This window comes from Haliotis rufescens, unplaced genomic scaffold, assembly GCF_023055435.1.
Source record: "Haliotis rufescens isolate VD_foot unplaced genomic scaffold, xgHalRufe1.0.p SCAF_111, whole genome shotgun sequence".
Lineage (NCBI taxonomy): Eukaryota > Metazoa > Mollusca > Gastropoda > Lepetellida > Haliotidae > Haliotis > Haliotis rufescens.
In genome coordinates this window covers 27,606-52,361 of record NW_025963793.1, presented here as the reverse complement: position 1 = coordinate 52,361, position 24,756 = coordinate 27,606, and the positions used below count along the sequence as shown (strand labels likewise).

General features: G+C 39.0%; 1 protein-coding gene across 2 annotated transcripts; it reads right to left on the bottom strand.

The window, feature by feature from the left end:
• Positions 1 to 24,756, bottom strand: LOC124151308. Of its 2 annotated transcripts, none has more exons than XM_048393047.1 (3): positions 24,605 to 24,756; positions 1,750 to 2,408; positions 1 to 1,070 (listed from the first exon to the last, which is right to left on the bottom strand). In XM_048393047.1, exons 2-3 carry the CDS (start codon positions 2,402 to 2,404, stop codon positions 520 to 522), a joined length of 1,206 nt encoding a protein of 401 aa, XP_048249004.1. In that variant the 5' UTR covers positions 2,405 to 2,408; positions 24,605 to 24,756; the 3' UTR covers positions 1 to 519. The 2 variants fall into 2 exon arrangements, with proteins under 2 accessions (XP_048249004.1, XP_048249003.1); XM_048393046.1 differs by lacking the exon at positions 24,605 to 24,756 and adding an exon at positions 5,525 to 5,892.

Below are 24,756 nucleotides of genomic sequence, written 5' to 3'. Positions count from 1 at the left end.
AACTGTTTTTTCTGTACGATATGTTCATTTCAGAGACTATATGTTAGTCTATCCACTTGGCAATGACATTAGGAACAAGGCATGTCGAAAAGGTCTTGAATCACCCTCTTGTCGCTCGTTATATGTTCAACCAGCCTATTTTTTATCCAGATACTTCTTGAACGATCAAACCTTTCCCATTCATGTACACAACAAGGACAGCTCACTTGCATTTTAGTACGAAAAACATTCTGGAATGCTTCACTCGCTGCTGTTGATTGTTGTTCAAATCTGATCAGAACAATACTTATATATGTTTTACTTGTAGTTCAATCATTTGCTGACAATTAATACAAATACATTTTGAACAGTTTTCACCTGCACTAGATTTACTTCAAAACCTGACGTGTTTTAAACACCAAACACCTACATATTTCATATAACTACTTTGTATTTAGACACATAATAATACGCAAAATATTGTGGACAAATGTGCCAAAATCTGATGTCTGATATACATAAAATAACCATTGTTTTGGTTTACCAGTTTGATTTCAATTCCAACAAATAGTTCAGAAGCATCTGCACTTTCATGACATTTACACCAATACCAAAATGACCTCCGTCCGTACTCATCACACCGGAAGTTAAGTTATAAGTGTCAAAAATGGGTATAGCATATTTTCCTAACCCCTCAGACATAAGTCTGTTGAAGGATGCTACGTGACTATTGTCTTGTAATGGAATCTTAGGAGATTTCAGGAGACCAAATTTGTGATTGGCAGACCAGATCACCTTTGGCCATAAAGCTTTGTTCTTTTTCATCATGTCGATAACAGGATATATATATTCATTAAACACCCTCTCAAAGTTAAAATTATCGTGGCACCCAACACCAACTAGTACAACTGTTTTGTTTTGGTTAAGAAATGAATGAAAATCCGCATGAAATTTTGCCGCATCTTCGAGATGAAAGTATTCCAACATTTTCAATGTCACACTCCCACCACAGAATGTTGCTTGTCTCTTGATGTTTGCCCTACATATTTTGTCTGAGAATGCGTACATTCCGTTGCATTGGACATGGCTATCTGAAAGGCAATAAGAATAAATTCTTTGACAAAAATGAATTTGTTAGATCACTTGAAATATATGTATGTTAACACGTTTTGTTACGCGTTCGTTTTAAATCGCTTTTACAATCATCCCTATCATGTCACGCCGTGGAACATTAAGAATAGACTTCACACAGTGTGTCCACGTGGGCAATTAACTCGAGTCTTATCCAATGCAATTACAACTCGGCTTCCCAGCCGCCATTACCTGGCCGCTCTTGAAGCCTGTCTTCACAAGAGAGTACTACTTCATTTGCACCATTAGTCGAACATACAACATTACGGCGTTTCCGGTACAAATACTACCTTCAGACAAGACACTATTTACTTAAAAAGGGATACTAGACATTAATGTGTTTAAAAAATACAAAAGGATATCCAGACATGGAAATACAGAGAGATAAGTATATATGACTGTCTTAAGTGAATGAGTGAGCGAGTGGTTGTAAAACCACCTTGAATAATGTTTGAACTGCGACTTACTTCCAAAGTGAAGCAGGTTACAAATGCACACTTGGATGAAATCCATGAGTATGGGAGGGTGAAGACAGACAGGGGATCTCAAACAAGGCGCATGACCAGCGGATCGAGGTATGGCTAAGGGTCGCAACTCTACAGCAAACATTTACTTTCACTATGGCATGTATATACATACCTTTATCTGGATTGAGGGCAGTGCTGTTGGAGAGCACCATCAACATGGCCGTGTACACGTGACGCATTAAAGAATCCCCAACAAAGGCTAGTGTCAGCCCCTGTAGAAGATCACATGCCTGTTGAGCCGTGAAGTTCTTCACCTGACATCGGGAATCTTCGGGCTCCCACGTTGAGTACTCTGCATAAATCTCGTTCCGAAGATCGAAACAGCTCGGACATTTACAGTCATCCGGGGTCTTGTTAATGCACGTATCCCCATAGCAACATGGCGTAGCACCTTCCGGGTTACACAGTGCACGAAAGTAGTGAAGGTTTTCATATGCCACATTCCCACATTTTCCGTCCCTTCTCTGCATTGACTTCGGCAGACCATGTGAACTTCGAGCTGACTGAAGGAATGTGTCAATATCAACTTTCTCTTGTGCAGTCAGAGTGCGAGGCGTCCATCTTCCTCTCATCATCCCTGTCTTCACATCCGGGCACCGAGGACTCTCAGCGGACACACTATGGTCTACACCAGGGTGCTTTGCTGGTACAATGAAGTCATTTGTGTCCGTTCGAGTCCAGTAGTTTGAAGCAGCATACTCCATTACAGTCCAAATCATGAGGACCGAGACTATCACTGTGATATACCCTTTGTAGGTTCCCGTCATTCTTCTGTAAAAGAGACAATTATAGTACAGAAACTATTTGCGTACAGGTGTCCTTTTGACTTGGTAGCCTTTTGGTGAACACCTGGTGTCAGTGGTCCATTCATATACGTTTCACAGCTATGTTGCCCTTTAGGTTGAGGTGAGGTGAAATGGGGTTTAACGTCTCTTCCAAGATTATTGCACTTATATAGCGACGGGCATGCACGTGTATATGTGAGTGTGTGGCTCCTTGAACTAGAACGGACTGATGCCGATGTATAGTGCTAGCACACTGAGATACCATGCCGCAGTTTAACATGAATACCCCACTCACACACAGTATACTGACTCCGAGCCGACCAGTCCTTGTTTTAGCCCCTTAATGCCGAGCGCCAGACAGGGTAACAACAAGTACCATCTTTTAACGTCTTTTGGTATGACGCGGCTGGGGATCGAACCCCGGACCTTCCGCTCTCCGGGCGGACGATCTACCATTAGACCACGGAGGCGGTCGTGTTGCCCTTTACGCCAAATCTGATCTTTGACGGCTGATAATCAAGACTGATTATTCTCTTGCATTGACATTTTATATTCACTTGAACTGGTTTGATGTTATGAAGAACGCCCCACGTCGGTACGATCACGCGGTCAGTGAGGTCAAGGCCGACTCTTACGACAAGCATAGGTTCCTTAATAGAATTTTAAACATTTCTAGAAAAGGAACAAGTTCATGAATTAACTGATATGTGTGCAAAGTTTGGTCGTGAAATATTTAACTCTGTAAGCAAAACGTGAAAAAGACGGAAAAACGGACGGTCAGTACGCATTCCTATATCCACCTCACACATCATCGTGGCGGTGGGGGGGAGTAAGTTTTATAAAGTTTGACAAAAACATATATCCACTACAGCAATCTCAATCAAATGTAATTTTGCTTCTCGCTACCGCTAAACAAAGATCTGACGACATCCCATTTCGGGTCACGTCAGAACGACCTTTTATCCGACCAATCAGAGCGTTGCTTACCAGATGGGAAAGCAACAATCGGAATGTGTTTTCTGAGCATGCAACCTCGAAAAGATTAACACGGGTTATTCCGAATAACAGCTATGGGCTGATCGACTAATTCAGTCAAAATGCTCTTCTATCTCTCGCTTCAGCGGGATAAACATTTGAACAGTGGAGACTTTGCATAGCCCCTGTGAGGAATTTCGGCCATCTATTAGATATTTCTAGAATGTTCTTTTGTTCAAGTTTCAGATTTTGAAACCTTGTCAAAATATTTTTCAAAGCGCAGTCTGGAATGGAAGCTAGTACCGTATAGCTAGAGAACGCTGCTTTCTGATTGGCTAATGTCGACTTCTTGTCAATCATTTCACTGGTCGGTCAAAGTTTGCAAAAGGTCGTTCTGACGTGATCTGAAGTGGAATGTCCTCAGATCTTTGCGTAGCGGTAGCGCTAGCGAAAACTAAGGTCTGATTTTGATGAGATTGCCACTGCGGAAGATGTTCAAGTAAAAAGACTTGACTTGCCCTAGCGTTGATGTAAAGGCACATTCGTCACCACTCGCCCCTTTCCGTAACCTGCAAGGAGACTCGTCCCCCTATCGATGAATGTTATGTGCGAAAATACGACAAACCAATCAGAATGCGCGTATGATTTTAAGTTCTTCGTCAAAGAATCCCTCAGAAATAATTTTTGATTCTACATATGTCTTGCATCTAAAAATATACCCAAGACACAGTTAAATGTGTTCAAGCATACTGTATAATTCCGCACGTCCCAATGTGTTTTAAATTGCATCTGAAATATATATAATACATGGGGAAATAATATGTGAACCATTACGCAACGAGTTGACATTTGTTTTAGGTATGCCCGTTTGCGCTAAGACGGAACCCGGTCGCAAAAATGGCCACGAGAGGGGCACGAGTCGATATTCGGCTTGTCCCGGAATAACACGAGTTGGTCACGAATGGTAAAGGCAGTGAATGGAGGTTATTTACGTATTATACTGAAGCTTCATTCAATATTTGCATTCGAGTTTTATCTTACAAAACATACTTTTAACAAGCACCCAAAAACAAAACAAGATGCAATATATATGCGATGTTGATACGTCATGCTAGCTTTCGATGTTTTCTAAGCAGAACCTTTAGAGACACGATTTATTAATTAAATATTATGAGAGAAATGTCAATCACAAGTAGCATCCCCAGTTTATGGTTCCAAGACATTTTACATGAACCTTTGGAAACGGATGTAAAATATTTCTTGCTATAGTACACGTATACGTAAACAATCTTAAAAGCATTACGGTTTATCAGCGCCGTGTTTGTTTGATGTTTGTTTGTTTGTTTGTTTGTTTCGGTTGGCTAGTAGTGCATTCACTAGGCTACAAATACGGCGGCTGCAGGTTCGATTACACTGAAATATAAGTAACATTTGTTTGCAGATTGTTCCGCATTTCGTCAAGTTGCAACTATTATGTGTAACATATGGATTGTGTTCAAATACGAAATAAATCTCTGTGACAGAGGGACTTTCTATAGAATATCACTTGAACAGGGGGATAGTATGTGGAAGTTCGCTGCTTAGAACAATTGTATGACGTCACAAGATGTTATTCGAAGATAAATAACTTTAAATGACAATCGGAAGTTAATATCCTTCGAGCGATGCTGCTCGTGGTCATTCTCTGACCTACTGTCATTGAATTCGCACTATACTTTGACCACGCTATTAAACTTCTTTGAGAGGCATTTAGAAGTTGGAGTACTAAGTAAGGATAAGATATGTGGAGGAACAACTTCTTTATGTCAACTAGGTGCGACGTGTAGGTTCTAACACCGTTATCAGTGACGTGATCCTCACCTGACTTCATATGTGATTGATTTGCATTTAAGGTCAAGGTCAGTCGGTTTGAACTAGGCTTCAAGAATGTTTGCAATCGGGCTAGTAATGCTATCTGAGCGGATCGAAGTGTACTCTCTCTCTCTCTCTCTCTCTCTCTCTCTCTCTCTCTCTCTCTCTCTCTCTCTCTCTCTCTCTCTCTCTCTCTCTCTCTCTCTCTCTCTCTCTCTCTCTCTCTCTCTCTCTCTCTCTCTCTCTCTCTCTCTCTCTGTGCTACGTAGGACTAACCTTCCTCAGAATATCACTGTGTAAGTCCTGACATCTTGGAACACATACACCGTGCCTTGGGGAAAGCCATGTCCGTGTACTACATCCGCGTCCTCGACCGGCTTCGGCTTCATGTCTTGTTGGTGTTCTCTGTAACTACCTTGTCCGTTTTCCAGTATTGTTTAGAGTGTATCGTGTTCCTAGCAACTACATAAAAGTAGGTTGGTGTGAGCTTCGGCGGGTTATAGAGTTTAGAGCGTTGAAGTACCGCCACCCTTGAGGTAACTTATAACGCATGCTGAGCCCTTAAACCAACAATGGTCTTAGGTCTTAAGGCTTCAATATTAATGAGTGGGCGGAGCTTATGTGACCACATGACACTTGTTTCGTACGCACTGCATTTCACCTGAACACGGGGTTGTCTCCCAAAACCCCTACATCCCATTTCCCCTACAACCCAGTTCCCCTACAATTAGTTAAAACAACACGCGGCATTTACCTGTCTGGCATTATGAACTCACCTAAAGGAGAGATTAAGGTCTGGAGTAGAGGTAGGAGAAATGAAAGGGGTAGAGCTTTAGGGGATTAGGGGACTTAAAGGAAAGTTTTTAAAAAAAAGAATTAATGTAAGTGTAATGAAAGATGCCTGTATGATGAGAAGACAATTTTTAGAAATTACAAAAATAACAATAGGAAGAAACAATTATTACACTGAGAAACTGAGATGAGACGATTTACAGTTGAGATGGCTTGGTTTAGTATATAGATACTTCAAAGTGACTAACATGAGAGGCTTAAAACGACAAAAAAAAAACCTAACATTGACAACTCAACCAACCCCGCCCAAAAAGCAAATAATCTCGCCAACCACTTTTCGGCCGTTAGCAGTAACACCAACTTCAGTCAAAAATTCCAAGATAAACTTAAAACAGAAAACAAACCCACAAAAGAACCAAACAATAACAATCTAGAAATAAATCAACCCAACACAATGGAGGAGCTCCTCTACGTAATCCAAAACAGGAAAAAGGGCACAGCCCCAGGATTAGACCTAACTTCTTACCAAATAATTAAAAAACTCCCCCTAAAACTACTCCAGGCACTACTCAAACTATACAATCTCATCTACCTAAACGGACAGGTTACTACCCCCTGGAAACAGGCTCTAGTCATACCAATCCCTAAACCTAATAAACTCATATAGACCAAAATCCCTAACTTCAAACTTATGTAAAGTAATGGAATCAATCATGGCTAAAAATAGATTACAACATTACTTAACCCAAAATAACATCGGAGTCCTTACCACACAACCAACTAAAACCACACAATCCTTCCGACTCCCAAACAACCAATCAATATTCACGGCAGAACTAATGGGCATGGCCTCAGCCCTCCATAATCAAGAATCCAAAAAACACAAACAAATCCTAATACTTACCGACTCCCTAAGTGGACTGCAAGCCCTCCGAAACAAAAATACCAAAAACCGACCTAAATTAATAAATCAAATACTTAAAAGCTCGTTCTCATCGCGATATGGCTGCAATATTGCCGATGCGATGTAAAATTTAACTCGCTCACTTAAAAGCTCCAACGACCTAACTAAGGCAGGCAAATAACAAATAACCTTCTTGTGGATACCCGCCCACGTAGGAATATACGGTAATGAAAACGCCGATAAAGTAGCTAAACTATCCCTCCAGTCAGGAAGGTGGAACAGGCAGAACGAGCTAAGATTTTACAGCTCGACTTTGGAGCAGCTCCAAGAGGCAGGAAGAGAGTGTCCAGAGAGGTGGAGAACCGTCTCTGCCGCCTGAAGGACGAGTTGAATAGAGAGGTGAAATCCCCAATGCAGTTTCTAGATGCGGTTGGCCATCTCCTTAGGCTGGGATAAAGAGTGAATTGAATTTGAGATGAAATTTATTATAATGTATTATGAATTTTGAAAAATGAACATTTTGTTACAATGTATTATGAATTTTGAAAAATGAACATTTTATTATAATGTATTATGAATTTTGAATAATATCGTAATCGTAATTAAATATTTATCTCAATCTATTCGTGTTTCTTGGGTTGTTCCATTGAATGAAATAGGTAACAGACTAGGGATTAGCAGTGCCATGGACCGTGAACTTTGTTGTCTTAAGCTGTAGGGGAAATGGGATGTAGGGGTTTTGGGAGGTTACCGAACACGGAAGTGCATCGGACTTCTGTCGAGTTGTGACAACATACAGTGTCACCGACACACCATTGTTTGCGGTACAATCAATACCACCTAAACAACCTGTAACCTCTTTGTTAAATAAGCAAACGATCATATCAGTGAATCCCTGTGCAATGAACAAAGCGAACTGTATATTACAAAGGGATGTTGAAAGATTGTGTATTTTTTAGGAATGAATGTTACGCTAGGACATTTAATCTCATGATTGTTACCTTCTTTTTGTCATTTGGTCCTGGAACAAAATACTGGAAACATGTGCTGAATTGTACACACACTGTACCCATGTCGGGAATCGAACCCGGGTCTTCGGCGTGACGAGAGAACGCTTTAACCACAAGGCTACCCTACCGCCCCTTGTCGATAAAGAAGCATCCTTGGACTAAAATATGTTGTTACATTTGGGTGTCGACACAGTTATTCGCGAATGCATGCTCGCCCAACCAGTCTTTCAAATAGAGAATCTCACCCGAGTGTCTTTTGATATCAAATAGATCAACACTAGTTGATAAAAGTGGAAAAATTCCGAGGCTTGCCGAGGATTTTTGCCACTTTTATCAACGAGTGTTGATATATTTGATATCAAAAGACACAAGGGTGAGATTTTATTTAAACACGTCCCATTTTAATTCTGGAAACCTAAGATTGGCCCATGGGTAGGCCCATGGGCAGGGCCATGGGCGAGAATATGTTCCTTTACTTAAAAATCATGTTTTTGTTTCGCAGCCACATAAATATATGTCTTTCAAGTATCATGACACAAAATGTAACACATTTTAACTTAATTCAACGATTTTATAGCGATATTGAAATATCTCGCCCATGGGCGAGAAAAAGGTTTGGCCCATGGAGGAGAATATGTTCCTTTACTCAAAACTCATGTTTTTGTTTCACAAATACATATATGTATATATTTCAAGTATCATGACACAGAACGTAACTCATTTTAACTTAATCCAACGATTTTATAGCGATTTTGAAATATTTCGCCCATGGGCGAGAAAAAGGTTTGGCCCATGGGCGAGAATATTTTCCTTTGCTCAACAGTTTTAGTTTCGCAAATACATAAAGGGATTATAAGCATGACACATGATTTTCAACTCATTTTAAGTTAATTCAACTTATTTTTGGCGTTATTAAAATATTTCGCCCATGTTTTCGTCAGTCCCTTTAAAGCATCAACTAACTGTGTGCAAAGTATATTGTATCATGTGAAATATACTTTATAATATATCATTACATTGCTATTTAAAAAGGTCTTTGGTTGGATGTTTCCTTTATAGAAGTTTTACAAATTTCACCTGTTTTACATATTGTAGCGATCTTTAATGAACCCGGCCTTACCTCTCAAAACGTTTTGACAGTTTGTCATACAAATTCATACGCGTGTATTCCAATTCATTGGAGTTATTTTCCACAACATTAGAGTTTAGTGAGTTTCTTTTTCATTTCCCATTTTATGTCCCGTTGATACATCACACTGGGCAATTACGTGACACTAGGTATGCAGTATACAGGTACACGTGCTCGTATTTTAATGGAAAAAACTATTCGTCTTTTATTGCATAACGTCTGGCTGAATATCTCACATTCTAACGAAATCTCGAAATAATTATTTAATTACATGCGTCGACGAACTGACCAGTGGGAATTATGTTTCAATGCGATTGAGGAAAACTTGAGTGAATATTGTGACACTAAAGCAACTTTTAAATGCATTGTCACTTTTGGTATGAAAATGGTAACAGTTAAGAAAAACGCAACAGCCTTCTTGTGATAATTCTCATATTCTTATTAGTACGTTGTATCTAATTACAGTGTCGGCCTTATTTACAGGTGATTCTACAATACCTGCTCTCGGTCAATTACGATCTACCACACCACGCGTGAATAAACAGTTATGCAGGTGTTGCGGTGGGCAAATACCTAGCCTATAAATGTATATTTTCTGGTGGATACATGTATTACATATTTTTGTTGATATGTGGATATATTAAGCACAAAGACAAAAAAATGTTTATGAAAGATGAATTAGTGCCTTGATATATTCAACGAAATGTGTATCATCGTTTAATGGGTCATTCAATAAAAGAATGTTTGGAGGAGATATCAAAGGAGCCGCCCAATATACACAGTGTCGTCCGGTGAACTACCACCCCACCCTGTCCGTAAGAGTTATGTAATCGGTACACAAATATATTTGATGCGGTGTCAGTGTGGAAGGAGTTTGAATTACGTCCGCCACTGGCCACAGAAATCCTCAAAGTATAGTAACAATCAACAAGGTCAATGCCGTACTAATTACCTAGTGACGCACGTAACGACTGTCAATCTGTCTGCTACAGCTACCATACCATCATCCCTAGGCCTGTCACAACTGGCATATTAACGGCTTATTCAAAATATTATTTGTAGAAACGTCGTTAAGAGACTAACGTATGTCGTATACAGTCCTCATATTTGATATAAAAAAGTAAATACGTCAACTGGGAATTCAACTGGATGTTATTTCCTTAAATCAGCTAACAGCACTGTTCGTGAAAATATGTACTGGACATAAGATTTTAAGAAAATGGTGAAAACAAATTGAAATAGATTTAATAAATATTATTGTACTAAATAACTTGCAAAAGCGGTGCCTAAAATTGTTTGACCGTGTTATGTGTGTTGTAGACTGACGACTAGCAAGTAATTGTCATGTTGTACGCATGGTTCCATATACAAATTCCGATATACGACCGGTATGAAACTGGGAACTGAGATGCCAAGTATAACCTGCATTCACACACGGAAGCTACATACTTGTGTGCACGCCCTCTCCTCTGAAAAATGTATCACTAATGTATTTGCATTATTATAAATATAGTAATAATAAAACTTGGTAAATTTGGTAGGTCTCCGACAGATATGATTTTCAGTTATTTTACACCTTTGATTGATACGGATTACGTACATGTAGTCTAGTCACTGTCTCTAATGTATCTGCTTGTTAGAAATTTCAAATGTCCTGTTATAGCACCGTTCCTAAAATAAGGCAGTTTCTTTTATCATTTATAAATAGTTGATTCGTCTTGTCACGCAGTCATTTTTACTTGATCGAATGGTTTCCACGACAAAAATCCAGCAGAGAGTTTTATATATACATAAACATATAATAAAACATAATTAAAATGCACACATTTCCAAATAATAGAAATATTCCAGTGTCCATACCGTCCACTATCCTTGAAGGATAATGATGACGTAGACGACAAAAACGACAACGACATCAAGGATGTGCTGGATTGACTTTCAGAAAGCATATGATTCTGTCTGTTTGGGAATGTTTGGACATGTTGTAAAAATTTACGTCAGTGTCCACATCGTCCACTATCCTGGAAGGTGTATCTTGCCACATATGTTAGCGGGTAGAGACACAAAACCAAATAAAGACATGACACATGTGTATGCATACAATTTGGAATAATATGGACAGTTTACAATCCTAGACACATTCCACATTAAGCCATGTTAGATCATGTTTTCACTGCTGTTTTATGTATGAGAACACAAGAAAGTACGTATTTGTCAGTCATTCAAATCTCGGGTTCAGCAAAAGTTTTCGTATCTATTTTTAGTAAAAATCGTTAGGAGTTTTGCGATCAGGGTATTAGTTGTCAATTTTAGGTGCTTAAAATGCACTTTAATGAATCCTTGGAGTCTGTAACCTTGAGAAACGTTGTGATGTTATTAATACAAAAATCAGTAAAAGGTAAAGCATATATTTTGTGACCAGAACTATAGCTAGCATGTTCGAGGTAAAGCTTACGTGTTGTGTACCATCAAAAGCATGACAGTGATGACATTTCTTCAACATGACAGAATCCCTATCATCCACAACATGAGAGATATTTACCACGAATGTGTGTACCGAACTCTCGAACCTATTCTCCGATCACGACCGCCTCACCATAAAAATACATATAGATTTGGACCTGTGAAGATTCGGGTTAGAACAGATCTTCAGCAACCAATGCTTTTATTAAAAGGTGACTATGGTTGTCGTTAGAGGCGACTAACGGGATCGGGTTGGTTGTCGGGCTCGCTGACTTGGTTGATTGGATGCATGTCATCTTATCCCAATTGTGTGGATTGATGCTTGTGATGTCAATCACTGGATTGTCAGGTCCAGATTATTTGCATGACCTCCGTCATATAGCTGGCATATTGCCGAGTGTGGCGTTAAACAAAAATACAAACAAACAAAACATATAAGTTTAACCGCTTATTTCAAATTCGAGATAAAAATACATAGCGCCATCTCGAACTCCCAATCTGCCTTTACAATAGAACTGTGTACCATGATATCGAAGTTTGAATTTGCCACCGTGACAGCTTTAAGAAATCTTAATTAGAATTTTACTTAACTGTACACAATTCTCCTCGATACAGGTTGAGGAATCCGTAATGAAGTCAAAGAAAGTGATCATTTGCAACATTGTCAAACTTAGTTTCATCCACAGAAACCACGGACCTTTTTCGCAAAACTAAAATTCCACTCAATCCTTCACTTGTTTTTCTGTCACAATGTTTATTGATTATTACCTGCGAAATACATTTCAAGAAGTCATCGAGATACATTTCAATTAGCCACACCTTACACCTGTTGTATTCTGAATTGATCGTCTATGCAATCGTATTTCTATGGATTTATAATACACAGTCTGTTACTCATTTTTATTTCGCTTTTTGACTTTCTACATAGGTGAACGGGGACATTTATTTTACATGCAAACAACATGTTATTTAGGAAAATATAATTACATGAAAGGGGTTTGTGAAAACACAAATAATTATTTATTCAAACACCTCTTCCTTTTAAAAAAAACATATATATTAACACACACAAATGGTTTTTACAAACAATAGTTGATTTTATGCTTCCAAACAAACCACACGCAAGCTATTGTTGAATTTTAAAATATAGCCAAGGTAAATGTATCCACAATCATATTTAATCACAAATATCGTTCTGTTCTATATAAATGTAACAAGTGAACTAACCATTTCAGTGGATCTCAACATGGACAAAACTGTTGTAGATGTTCAGTGAGTGAATGTTTATTTAATGAAGTAAAAACGTAGATTCTTTCTTTTGGTAAATACATGTAGCTGTACATCTTATAGATGTTCCAAGAGAAAATAATATAATTTCTACCTATATACTACTTTATAGTGTCTCAGATCGCAGTATGTAAAGAAAACTTGGTGCTCAAAGTGAAGCCCTTTTCCCTCTACATTGATGATACATCTGTGTGTTTAAAGTTGATTTTGACAGCCCGGACCAAGTCGGACCCAACACAAGCCAAACACTTTTGTTAGAGACTATGTTGAGAATTAGAGGGGAAAGGGCTTCACTTTGAGCACCTTGTTTTCTTTAAATACGATGTACTGTGACATTATAAAGTGGTTTATAGGTAGATAAAATACTAAGCTACAGATGTTAACACATTTGATGATACATCTGTGTGTTTAAAGTTGATTTTGACAGCCCGGGCAGAGTCGGACCCAACACAAGCCAAACACTTTTGTTAGAGACTATGTTGAGAATGTAGAGGGAAAAGGGCTCCACTTTGAGCACCTGTGTTGGTTTAACATGGATTAGTAAAGGTTTATTAGGGATGCCCAACACGTTAATTAATGAAAGAAGAGTAGTCAAAACACTATCGTTTCCTGCCGAGGACATCACACCCCTACACGCTAAGCTCGGTAAGAAACGGTTACAGGCCGGCAAAGCCACATTTCGAAAATAGATAGCCCAAATTGATGTGGCTCTCGCGGCAATGGTTATGGTTGCGTGATTGTATAATGTGGCTCTCGCGGCTATGCTGTCAAAACATGCTTTGTGATTCTAACAGGTTACCGTATATAACAAAACAAGTCTTGTTTTCTCATTTTTTATTCAACAAGGATAAAATATTCATCAAAACTTTACATTGATGAATATGAATAGCATATGAATATCATAATGGATTTAATGTCATTACTTCGGATGAAGGAGGTCGCCCACGTGGTCAGCATATTCCATCTCACTCAGGTGTTGGTTAAGGAGCTGGATCTTGAGGGACGCAATACGTGCATCGATTGCCATGTACTTCTTTACTTCGTGAGGGAGTGAGTGACTTGGGTTTAAAGCCGCTTTTAACAATATTCCAGTTACATCGCGGCGTGTCAGCTAAATTTTAATGTAGGAGGAAAGCCCGAAGTGATGCAGGTCTCAGACGTTTACCACTTCGGTGAAACCCACGAGCACGGGTATGGTGCTGACAAACCTAGAAACATAATCGGGGCGAACCGGGATTCGAACCCACAATCATAGGTTTCTGGCGTGTCAAGGGGCTTTCTTCGTGAAGGTTCTGACCACTGGTGAGAGAGTCTCAGGACTGCAACCTCTTTGATTGACTGCTCTCGCTGAAATGGCTTCACTACCTCCTAGATGTTCGGGTGGCACTTCTTGGCAAGTTTCTTTATCTTGTTGTGCCACCCTTCCAGGTGATTGTTTGTACGGTGGCCTTGGTTTTCGAAAAGGTTCCAAATCTCTGGCATGAAGGCCCCTCCTTGAACCCAACTGGTTGTCACGTAGTCCATGAAGGCAGTCACTTTAGGGCCAGCAGGAGAGTCAGCAATGGCATGAAGCCACACATCATCCACTTTTTCACGAGGTAGTAGAGGGAGGGCAGCAGCTCTTCTCACCAGCTTCTTCACCTCCTCATCTTCCTTATAGTCCATCACCAGACCTTCTTTCTGCATCCTCCTCCAGATGCATTGGGTGAAGTGAAAGAAACACCCTCTAACTAATGTCCCAGGAAATACATCAGTCACGGCATTGTGAGCTGCACGTTCAAAGTCCAACTAATGTGGGACACTCATTTAAAGGTATCTCTAAGGAACACCACGTTTAATAATTTAAATGTGGGACACTCATTTAAAGGTATCTCTAAAGAACACCACGCTTTATAATTTAAATGTGGTACACTCATTTAAAGGTATCTCTAAAGAACACCACGCTAAGTAACTTAAATGCTGGACACTCATATAAAGGTATCGGTAATCGGATTAAGTAATTACCCGCTAGAATAGGTGAAATGCACTCAGCTGAAAATGTGGCTCTATAACGGCAATAGCCATTTCTTAAATGTGGCTCTCCCGGCTAGACACCGTAAGAAACATTCTCATCAAAGAAAACACAGTCAAGTCACTGACTTTTCAGAACAATCTAGACGTAAACCAGCCTTCAATAAAGCCAAACGCGACTATAAACATCTAAAAATAGCTCACGAACTAAACCACCAAGTACAAAGTCTAGTCAAAATATCTAAAACCAGAAACTTGAAAAAATTCTGTGAAGAAATAAATAACCGTACAGACGCCAGAACGGTCTGGCGCAAAATCCCCGCCATTAGAGGCTTAAGACGTCATAAAAAAAACACCTAACATTAATAATTCAACAAACCCCGCCGAAAAGGCAAATAACCTCGCCAACCACTTTTCGGCCGTAAGCAGTAACAACAACTTTAGCCATTCTACTCTACGTCATCCAAAACAGGAAAAAGGGCACAGCCCTAGGATTGGACCTAACTTCCTACCAAATAATTAACAAACTCCCCCCTAAACTACTCCAGGCACTACTTAAACTATACAATCTCATCTATCAAAACGGACAAGTACCTACTCCCTGGAAACAGGCCTTAGTCATACCAATCCCTAAGCCTAATAAACCAGCTAATCAGGCTAACTCCTATAGACCAATTTCCTTAACTTCAAACTTATGTAAAGTAATGGAATCTATGGCTAAAAACAGACTACAACATTACCTAACTCAAAATAACATCATAAACCCAGATCAAAGTGGTTTCACTCCTGGCCGCTCAACCTTAGATAACCTCGCCCGTTTAGAGCAGGACATTAAAACAGGACAACTCAGCAAACAATATACTACAGGCATCTTCTTAGACTTCTCCAAAGCTTTCGACATGGTATGGCACGACGGGCTAATACAAAAACTACAAAAAATAGGACTCAAAGGTCAAATAATAAACTACATCCAGGACTTCCTAAAAAATCGTAAAATAACCGTGGGTATAGACCAAACGCTATCGGACCAATGTCCCTTAGAAAATGGCACTCCCCAGGGCAGCATCCTCAGCCCCACACTCTTCAATATAATGATAAATGATCTATTCGAGGGCCTATCCCCTAAAATAAACACATCTAAATTCGCGGATGATGGAGCCCTCTGGATCCGAACAAAAAGCATTAACATGGCCCAAAACCTACTTCAAAAACTTCTAAACAAAATACAGCAATGGGCTGACAAATGGGGCTTCTCCCTTTACTTCGGAAAAAACTACAGGAAAAGTATTTAAACACAAAAACATGAAACCCGCCTCCCCAATACTCCAGCTAAACAACAAACCAATCCAATTCCTAAAACAAACCAAATTCTTAGGACTAATTTTCGATGAACATCTCTCCTGGGACGCTCACATAAATAATCTAATAACTAAATGTAGCAAAGATCTAAATACGCTAAGATGCCTAACTGGCTCAAACTGGGGGGCCTCCAAAGACACCCTCCTCTCACTCTATATATCACTAATTAGATCTAAAATAGACTACGGACTTAAAACACCCAAAATAGACATAACTCTAGCTAGCACAATAAATAAACAAACCGACTCAAACATAGCAAAAACCACCACACTAGCATACATACATGAAAATTGGCCAAATTGGTGTCACATTGACACAGACGGATCCTCAGATCCGATCCCCAACACACAGGTTTCGGAGTCCACATCACACAACCAACTAAAGCCACACAATCCTACCGACTCCCAAACAATCAATCAATATTCACGGCAAAACTAATGGGCATCGCCTCAGCCCTTCATAATCAACAATCTTAAAAAAAATAAAAAAATCCTAATACTTACCGACTCGCTCAGTGGACTACAAGCCCTCCAAAATAAAAACACCAAAAACCAAACGATTTAACTAAGACAGGCAAACAAATAGTATTCATTTGGATCCCCGCCCACGTAGGAATATACGGCAATGAAAACGCCGATAAAGCAGCTAAACTATCCCTTAAAATCCTCGAAATAAGCTTAAACCTACCCATCTCCAAATCAGAAATTAAAAGTGTCAACAAACAAAACATCACCAAAAAATGGCATAACCTATATCTAAACTCAAATAGCCAAATCAAAAAAGTTCTAAAAAAAACCCTAACCAAACCAAAAATTCTACATCCGTCCAAAAAAATCGACAGAGTAATCACTAAACTCCAAACAGGACATACCAACCTAAATAACCACTTCAAAATAATTAAAAAACACGCAACAGGAACCTGCCCACATTGCAAACAACAAGAAACCCCAGAACACGCACTCATACACTGCACCAACTACCTAACACACCGAACTACACTACAAACCACCCTAAATCTAAATAAGGCTCTTACTCTAGAAGCAATCCTAAACCCACAAAACAAAATTGAAAAATTCAAAGCCTTTGGCGTATACAATGTACTTAATCAAAACAGGACTAATAAATCGCATTTAAAACCCCAATAAACTACCAAAACCAAACCACATAATCAAACTAACAAACTTCCAGACTCAGCTCCCTTAGTTCGCCCCAAAAACCCTCTTGGCATTTTTTCCAAATCTCAAAATTTCCAAAATTCTATATAAGCAACCAATAAGACACCCCTACTGGATTGCCAAACAACTTTTTCCCCTTTTGGGAAACACATTAAATGGCCTGGCCGGGTCCGTGTGCGAAATACGCTGCAGTCGGAAAGCGCACGTACAATCTCCAATATAAGTAAGTAAGTAACTGACTTTTCTACGAGGACTATGTAGTCATAATTATCAGTTTATTACATTGTTGAAGATGCATTTGGATTCAAACTCAATGAAATGAGAAAAACTATACGTTTGTGGACATTTGAGATCTGCCTAGATATGCACGTTTCGTTTTATTATTCTGCAATCCATTTTGAGTATTACCCGCTGGCCCGGCCCGGCCCGACTTTTAGGCAATCCCCAAATGTTACATATAATTTCCTGCATATTCCTTTTTGAACAAAAAGCCTACATGTATACTGAAATAGGTGTCCACTGTTAAAAGGGTATTAGTGCAGTCAGCCATGGTAAATGGAGAGACAATAATAAGGTCATTAATTATAGTCTGTTGCAGAATATGCGGTAAAAGTGTAGTCATTTATACGTACCTATACACATTACACATATACAGATGAAATACACGATAAGATACAGTGCAAGAACACATTAAGATACGGTTTCTATTAAAAATAATTATACGATTATGAGTTTAATTAGCATGTTTAATTTTTCAGGCCAACACGGTTGAGATACAGCATCGGCATACTCAACTGGAGTGTTTTCTGCCGGTCATAAGTTCATTGTTTGACTGAGCGCACTTGTGTCGAGGTTGCGATATTTTCTTCTTTTTGTTGGCAGCCTGCCACCGGCCTGAATTTTGAGAAAGGTCTCAGCGTGGGACTGTTCATTTCTTCTTAATGATGTCTACAAGCTTACAAACTTGTAGATGTTGGGGCGGTTAGGACCAAACTTTTTCAGCTCAGAGTGCCACTCTTCCCAGTGTTAGTGGTCCTGGAACCAATAGTGTCAAACAGGTTCTGCACAATACGTCTATCAGATTCAACTGTTCAGCAACATTGTCACTGAATTTCAGAACTCTGTCATGATCAAGGATTTCGAAGGTGAACGAGGGGAAAGGCAGACGCACGTGGATTTACTCTCAGGTTATTATTGTCTGGAGTTCACATTTTTGGGCATTTCATATACTAATTGAACAGAGTTCACCTGCACATGTCCACTTTAGTGAGACAGACTGTAACCAAAAATGCAATGAGCTGTAGCTCTCAATCCCTTATAACAACGGTAACAACAACCAGGGTGAGGACACAGTAAGGTTAAACCGTGTCCACCAGACAATCTCAGGTGGCTAACGCCATATCTCCCATCAAGTCAGCTCTATTTTTCAGCGCATAATTATTTTTTTACATTTTGAATAAAAGCAATTTAAAAAATCACATTACCAAATACAAAACTTTATAACCCTTTCTAGACTTCGTTCAAATTAACCTGGATCATTCAACTCGCTCGCGAAGGTCGTATACGACTTTAAAGTGAATACATCTACAGTGTACAAGTAACTTTTAACTGTATCATATATACTCATGATAAGCAATTATTTTCGTTCCTAATTCGAATGAGCACATTCTGGGGCTAAATCTGCAAAAGGACAGACACAATATTTCTTTGTACAATGCAAACGATACAAACGTAGCGGCTGATAATAGAGACAATGATTTAATAATCTGCACTATATCATTTGTTCTCGTTCAATCTATTGTACATATTGAAGTGATTGTAAAGTTTCAAGAAGTACTAAAATGTTGTGGTATTATGAATGAATTTAGAATATGAATAGCGAAAAACAGTCACCATATGGGATGTACATGTATAACTTGTCTTCCAGCACCACGCTTGTGCCGAGGCCCGTGGTCATAAAACTAATCGGTTCCATAAAAGAAGCAACAAGATTCGCAGATATCCCGCTGTACTTGTTATGGTTCACTCCCAATTGCCAGACGACCTAATCATCAGACAGACCAGTCAAGTGTGACCAGTGTACCTGCCTGGTCTTACCTCCTAATGACTGAGCTGTCCAATACTGTCATACTGTGGGCAGAGTAAGCTAATCCAACTCGTTGAGTGATACAGATTAACCAGATTATGATTGTGTTGTAAGTTGCTTTTGATCTGTGTCGGGTTGCAGTTGTTTTATTACCTGATATCGACAAACTTTGTTTTATTTTCAGTGACTCCAGTGTGTGTTTTATACTTGCCGAAGTCTGCTTTTTAATTCTTAATCGTAGAAAACATCTCTTATATGGATAACCTTTTACTATATCATCTTTACATCATTTATGTATAAATTCTGTGATAATTCGTCTCTCATAATTCTATTGAATGGTTCTGTACATTTTATCTATGTCAAGTTGTATAAAGCTGTTTTATGTATGTATAGGAGTGAGACGTTAATAAACTATTGTCTGTCTGTCTCTCTGTTTTATTAGGCAAGACCAGGGGTATTTTTTCAATGAAACCTTTTAACCGTTGAGTTTGTTTTGCATTCATTTCATTAAATGCATTGTTAGGTAGAATAATAACACGTTATATAGATTAAACATCTCCCTAACCTGAGTATAATCTCACATGTACTCTAAGTACCGTACTATATTACTTTGAGGAGACATTGAGTGGGCATTTTAGCTGTCGTAATAACTTTACACAAATCCCTGCGTCGATGGACCCGTGAAGATCCGGGGTAGAATAGATCTTCAACAACCCATTCTTGGCGTAAAAGGGCGACAGCGCTTGTCGTAAGAGGCGACTACGGAGGGGGTGTGGTCAGGCTCGCTGACCTGGTTGATGCATGTCACCGTATTCCAATTGCTTGGATCGATGCACATGATGTCAATCACTGGATTGTCTGGTCCAGACTCGATTATTTACAGACCGCCGTCATATAGCTGAAATATTGCTAAGTGCGGCGTTAAACAACTAACAAACAAACAAAACTTTGAGGAATTCACAACAATCACTATGACGAAGTATGCATATCTTGCAATTAACCTGAGTTCAGTTACTGGAATGTCAAACCCGGGCTTGGTTAAAACAACAATTGCAGTTAGATCCGCTTTATGTTGTAGATCTCCCGTGGTCAAGAGATGCAATAGCGAGGCAGCACTATATCAATTTATGAGGGACAGACAACTACTCGAACATATATAAACAGAGCAGCCAAAGATAAAAATGAAATCATATCATGTACGAAAATAGAAATCATATCAACACAAAAAGAGAAAGTGTATGAGTACTAATCTTGCAATAGATATGCGTACCCTACGCACACACACGAGCCCCATTCGACAGTCTACAACACACGAATAACTGTCAAGCAAGTTGTGGTACCCCTTGTGTTCAGGCCAGTTATTAAGTTCAATAATTTTGTATTAAAATCCTTTTCAATTTGTTTTCACCATTTTCCCTATTCCATGCATGTTTATGTTGCTACATTTTATTGCTCATGTTCCCAAGTATTATAAAACAATGTTTCTCCTTCTTAATCTAACGTTATAACATTTCAGGTCATTACCATCATCTAACATACAAGAGATGATACCAAGACATATTTAATTCGGTTTTACAGTCTATGCGGTCTTACAATTGATTTTATTAGTCTTTAAATCTTATGTCCAGTACATATTTTCACAAACAGGGCTGTTAGCTGATATAAGGAAGGTAACATCCAGTTGAATTCCCAGTTGACGTACTTACTTTTTTTTATCAAATATGAGGACTGTATACGACATACGTTAGTCTCTTAACGACGTTTCTACAATTAATATTTTGAATAAGCCGTTAATATGCCAGTTGTGACAGGCCTAGGGATGATGGTATGGTAGCTGTAGAAGACAGATTGACAGTCGTTGTTACGTGCGTCACTAGGTAATTAGTACGGCATTGACCTTGTTGATTGTTACTATACTTTGAGGATTTCTGTGGCCAGTGGCGGACGTAATTCAAACTCCTTCCACACTGACACCGCATCAAATATATTTGTGTACCGATTACATAACTCTTACGGACAGGGTGGGGTGGTAGTTCACCGTACGAGACTGTGTATATTGGGCGGCTCCTTTGATATCTCCTCCAAACATACTTTTATTGAATGACCCATTAAACGATGATACACATTTCGTTGAATATATCAAGGCACTAATTCATCTTTCATAAACATTTTTTTGTCTTTGTGCTTAATATATCCACATATCAACGAAAATATGAAATACATGTATCCACACAAAAATATACATATACAGGCTAGGTATTTGCCCACCGCAACACCTGCTAACTGTTTATTCACGCATGGTGTGGTAGATCGTAATTGACCGAGAGCAGGTATTGTAGAATCACCTGTAAATAAGGCCGACACTGTAATTAGATACAACGTACTAATGAGAATATGAGAATTATCACAAGAAGGCTGTTGCGTTTTTCTTAACTGTTACCATTTTCATACCAAAAGTGACAATGCATTTAAAAGTTGCTTTAGTGTCACAGTATTCACTCAAGTTTTCCTCAATCGCATTGAAACATGATTCCCACTGGTCAGTTCGACACCGCATGTAATTAAATAATTATTTCGAGATTTCGTTAGAATGTGAGATATTCAGCCAGACGTTATGCAATAAAGGACGAATAGTTTTTTTCATTAAAATACGAGCACGTGTACCTGTATACTGCATACCTAGTGTCACGTAATTGCCCAGTGTGATGTCTCAACGGGACATAAAATGGGAAATGAAATAGAAACTAACTAAACTCTAATGTTGTGGAAAATAACTCCAATGAATTGGTGTACACGCGCATGATTTCGTATGATAAACTGTCAAAACGTTTTGAGAGGTAAGGCCGAGTTCATTAAAGATCGCTACAATATGTAAAACAGGTGAAATTTGTAAAACTTCTATAAAGGAAACATCCAACCGAAGACCTTTTTAAATAGTAATGTAATGATATAATATAAAGTATATTTCACATGATACAATATATTTTGCACACAGTTAGTTGATGCTTTAAAGGGACTGACGAAAACATGGGGAAATATTTTGATAACGCCAAAAATAAGTTGAATTAAGTTAAAATGAGTTGAAAATCATGTGTCATGCTTATAATCCCTTAATGTATTTGCGAAACTAAAACTGTTGAGCAAAGGAAAATATTCTCGCCCATGGGGCGTACATATCGCCCCTTAATGTAAAATATTCTTAGTAACAAAGTTTGATTGGAAATATAGGATACTTTTTGTTATTTTCACGTTTTTTATTGTTTTTGCCTGGTTTCTTGCAATTATTCGATCGTAATAAGCGACAGCGTGAGAAACTGACTTGCTCAGATCGGAGAACAAGAGGGGCTATTATAAGAATGGCAGGCTCGTTTTTGAGGACATGCCAGCTACTACTCTGGGAGGGGATGAGCATCAGTTGTCGGCTCCAGACGCAGATCGCGACTCAAGTGGAACATCGTCAACTGTGGATCAGGAGCGGGTGCTGCCGTCAAGGTTGAAGGTTATGCAAAAGCATATCTCACATTGCAAGGAATGTAGAGGATTTAACCATAAAACTGTCCGACATTGGCTTTGTTTCTTTTGTACCTGAACATGACATTCTTGCTTTATATGAAACATAGTCAATAGAAAATTACTAGCCACAAAAAGGTTCAAGTTCTGGAGGTATTCGGGATTTTATTTTTGATAAAATATTCACTGGTAAGATATGTTATTGATGTCCGATACAGAGAACATGCTATTACTATTCTGTTGGATAAAAGTATGTTTGGTTTCAGTAGAGCTACATTATGTGTGTTTACATCAACCTGGTGTGACAACAAAGATAGACAGAATGGGGTAGAGATTTTGCTGTATTTTTTTATTGAGTACACTGTAAGAGTACCCTTACCAGCGTTGTCTGTGCCCTGCTCTGCCCCTTGACCGCTCGGGTCCGCGCTGACGCCATTACACCTCTATCCCGTGCTGGTTGGTAATCTTGACTTACAAATTGAGAAGTGTCACATTGTGGAGGGCGGGATAAAACTTCTGAGCAGTCAAACACATTGATCGTGTTTTGACCTTTACATAGTGTACCGCACGACGTGTTATCGTCAGTATAACCATTCAGAACATGGTGCGATTGTGAGAGCAAATCACTCACGTCTACATCGGTCGCTATTTTTTAAGGAGATCAGATTGCTACCGACGATACGTCTCTGGGTAAGGATGCTCTATTATTAATTAATTGTAACTTGTACGGCTATGCAACTGCGACCGCTGGACAATAGAATTGCCTGAGCACGATGGGTGTGATGGATACGTCCATCTTGCGTCACTATAGCCTACTATGAAGCTGTCACGGACACGGAGACGTCTACAGTTAGATTTGCTTGTATATATACTGTAGGTAATGAAAACCTTTATGAATGTTATAATTCCATTTACATTACATTACTAATCATATCAGAACAAATCTGATATTTATAGAACATATTTGACAAATATTAAGTGTATTTTATACTGATATAATGACACGGTTATTTCTCATCCAGTCATTTTGACCTTACCACAGCCAGTGACAGTAAACTGCTGGACGGAGATCTGATTGACAGTATAATTCAACCTTTGAACACATTTAATGTCTTTGTTGTTAAAACTGCATATGGCCTGATTGAAGTTCAAAGATTCATGTTGCCAGACTGTTTCTAGTGCGCCAAGATCGACACCACCAAGTCCGGGTTCGCCAGCGTCTGTGCTGGATGTCTTGCTGTTTGACGAATATTTCGACCACCCGAATCCAAAAACCGGACTTAGTACAAACAGGTTTGCCTTTGTGAACGATGACGACACCGATAAGATTCTTACTGCCAATGAAAATGAAAACACAATGAAAAAGGCTCAACTTGTCATGAATTTAGTTCACAAATTTATACAGGAAAGCTTAATGACACAAGAAAGGTGGACCTAAACATTATCCTTTGCAGATTTTTCATTTCGGCACGCAAATCAGATGGTTCAGAATCCGGACCGTCTACTTTGAAAGAGATCAAAGGTAGAATAGAGCGTTATCTTAGCGACACGATTACCGTCTGCTCGCGAATGACAGGGAGGTTGTGAAATCAAATAAAAAATCATTGAAAAACATGGAAAAGGACACTTACCCCGTCGAGCTGATCCTGTGTCCGATATTGAACTAAATAAACTCAGTGAATGCAGGCAGCTTGGGTTTTGGCATTTCATTCGACTGACACATGAAAACATTGACAGGTTTTCCGTGTTTCTCTTCCCTATGTGAGTGCATGTCTGTAGTTGC

Bases quoted from the DNA above. Each gene is read 5' to 3' on its own strand.
- LOC124151308 (XM_048393047.1), bottom strand. From the start codon at position 2,404: ATGACGGGAACCTACAAAGGGTATATCACAGTGATAGTCTCGGTCCTC. The intron at 1,071-1,749 runs GTATGTATATAC...ATTGCCTTTCAG, and splicing joins TGCCCTCAATCCAGATAAAG to ATAGCCATGTCCAATGCAAC.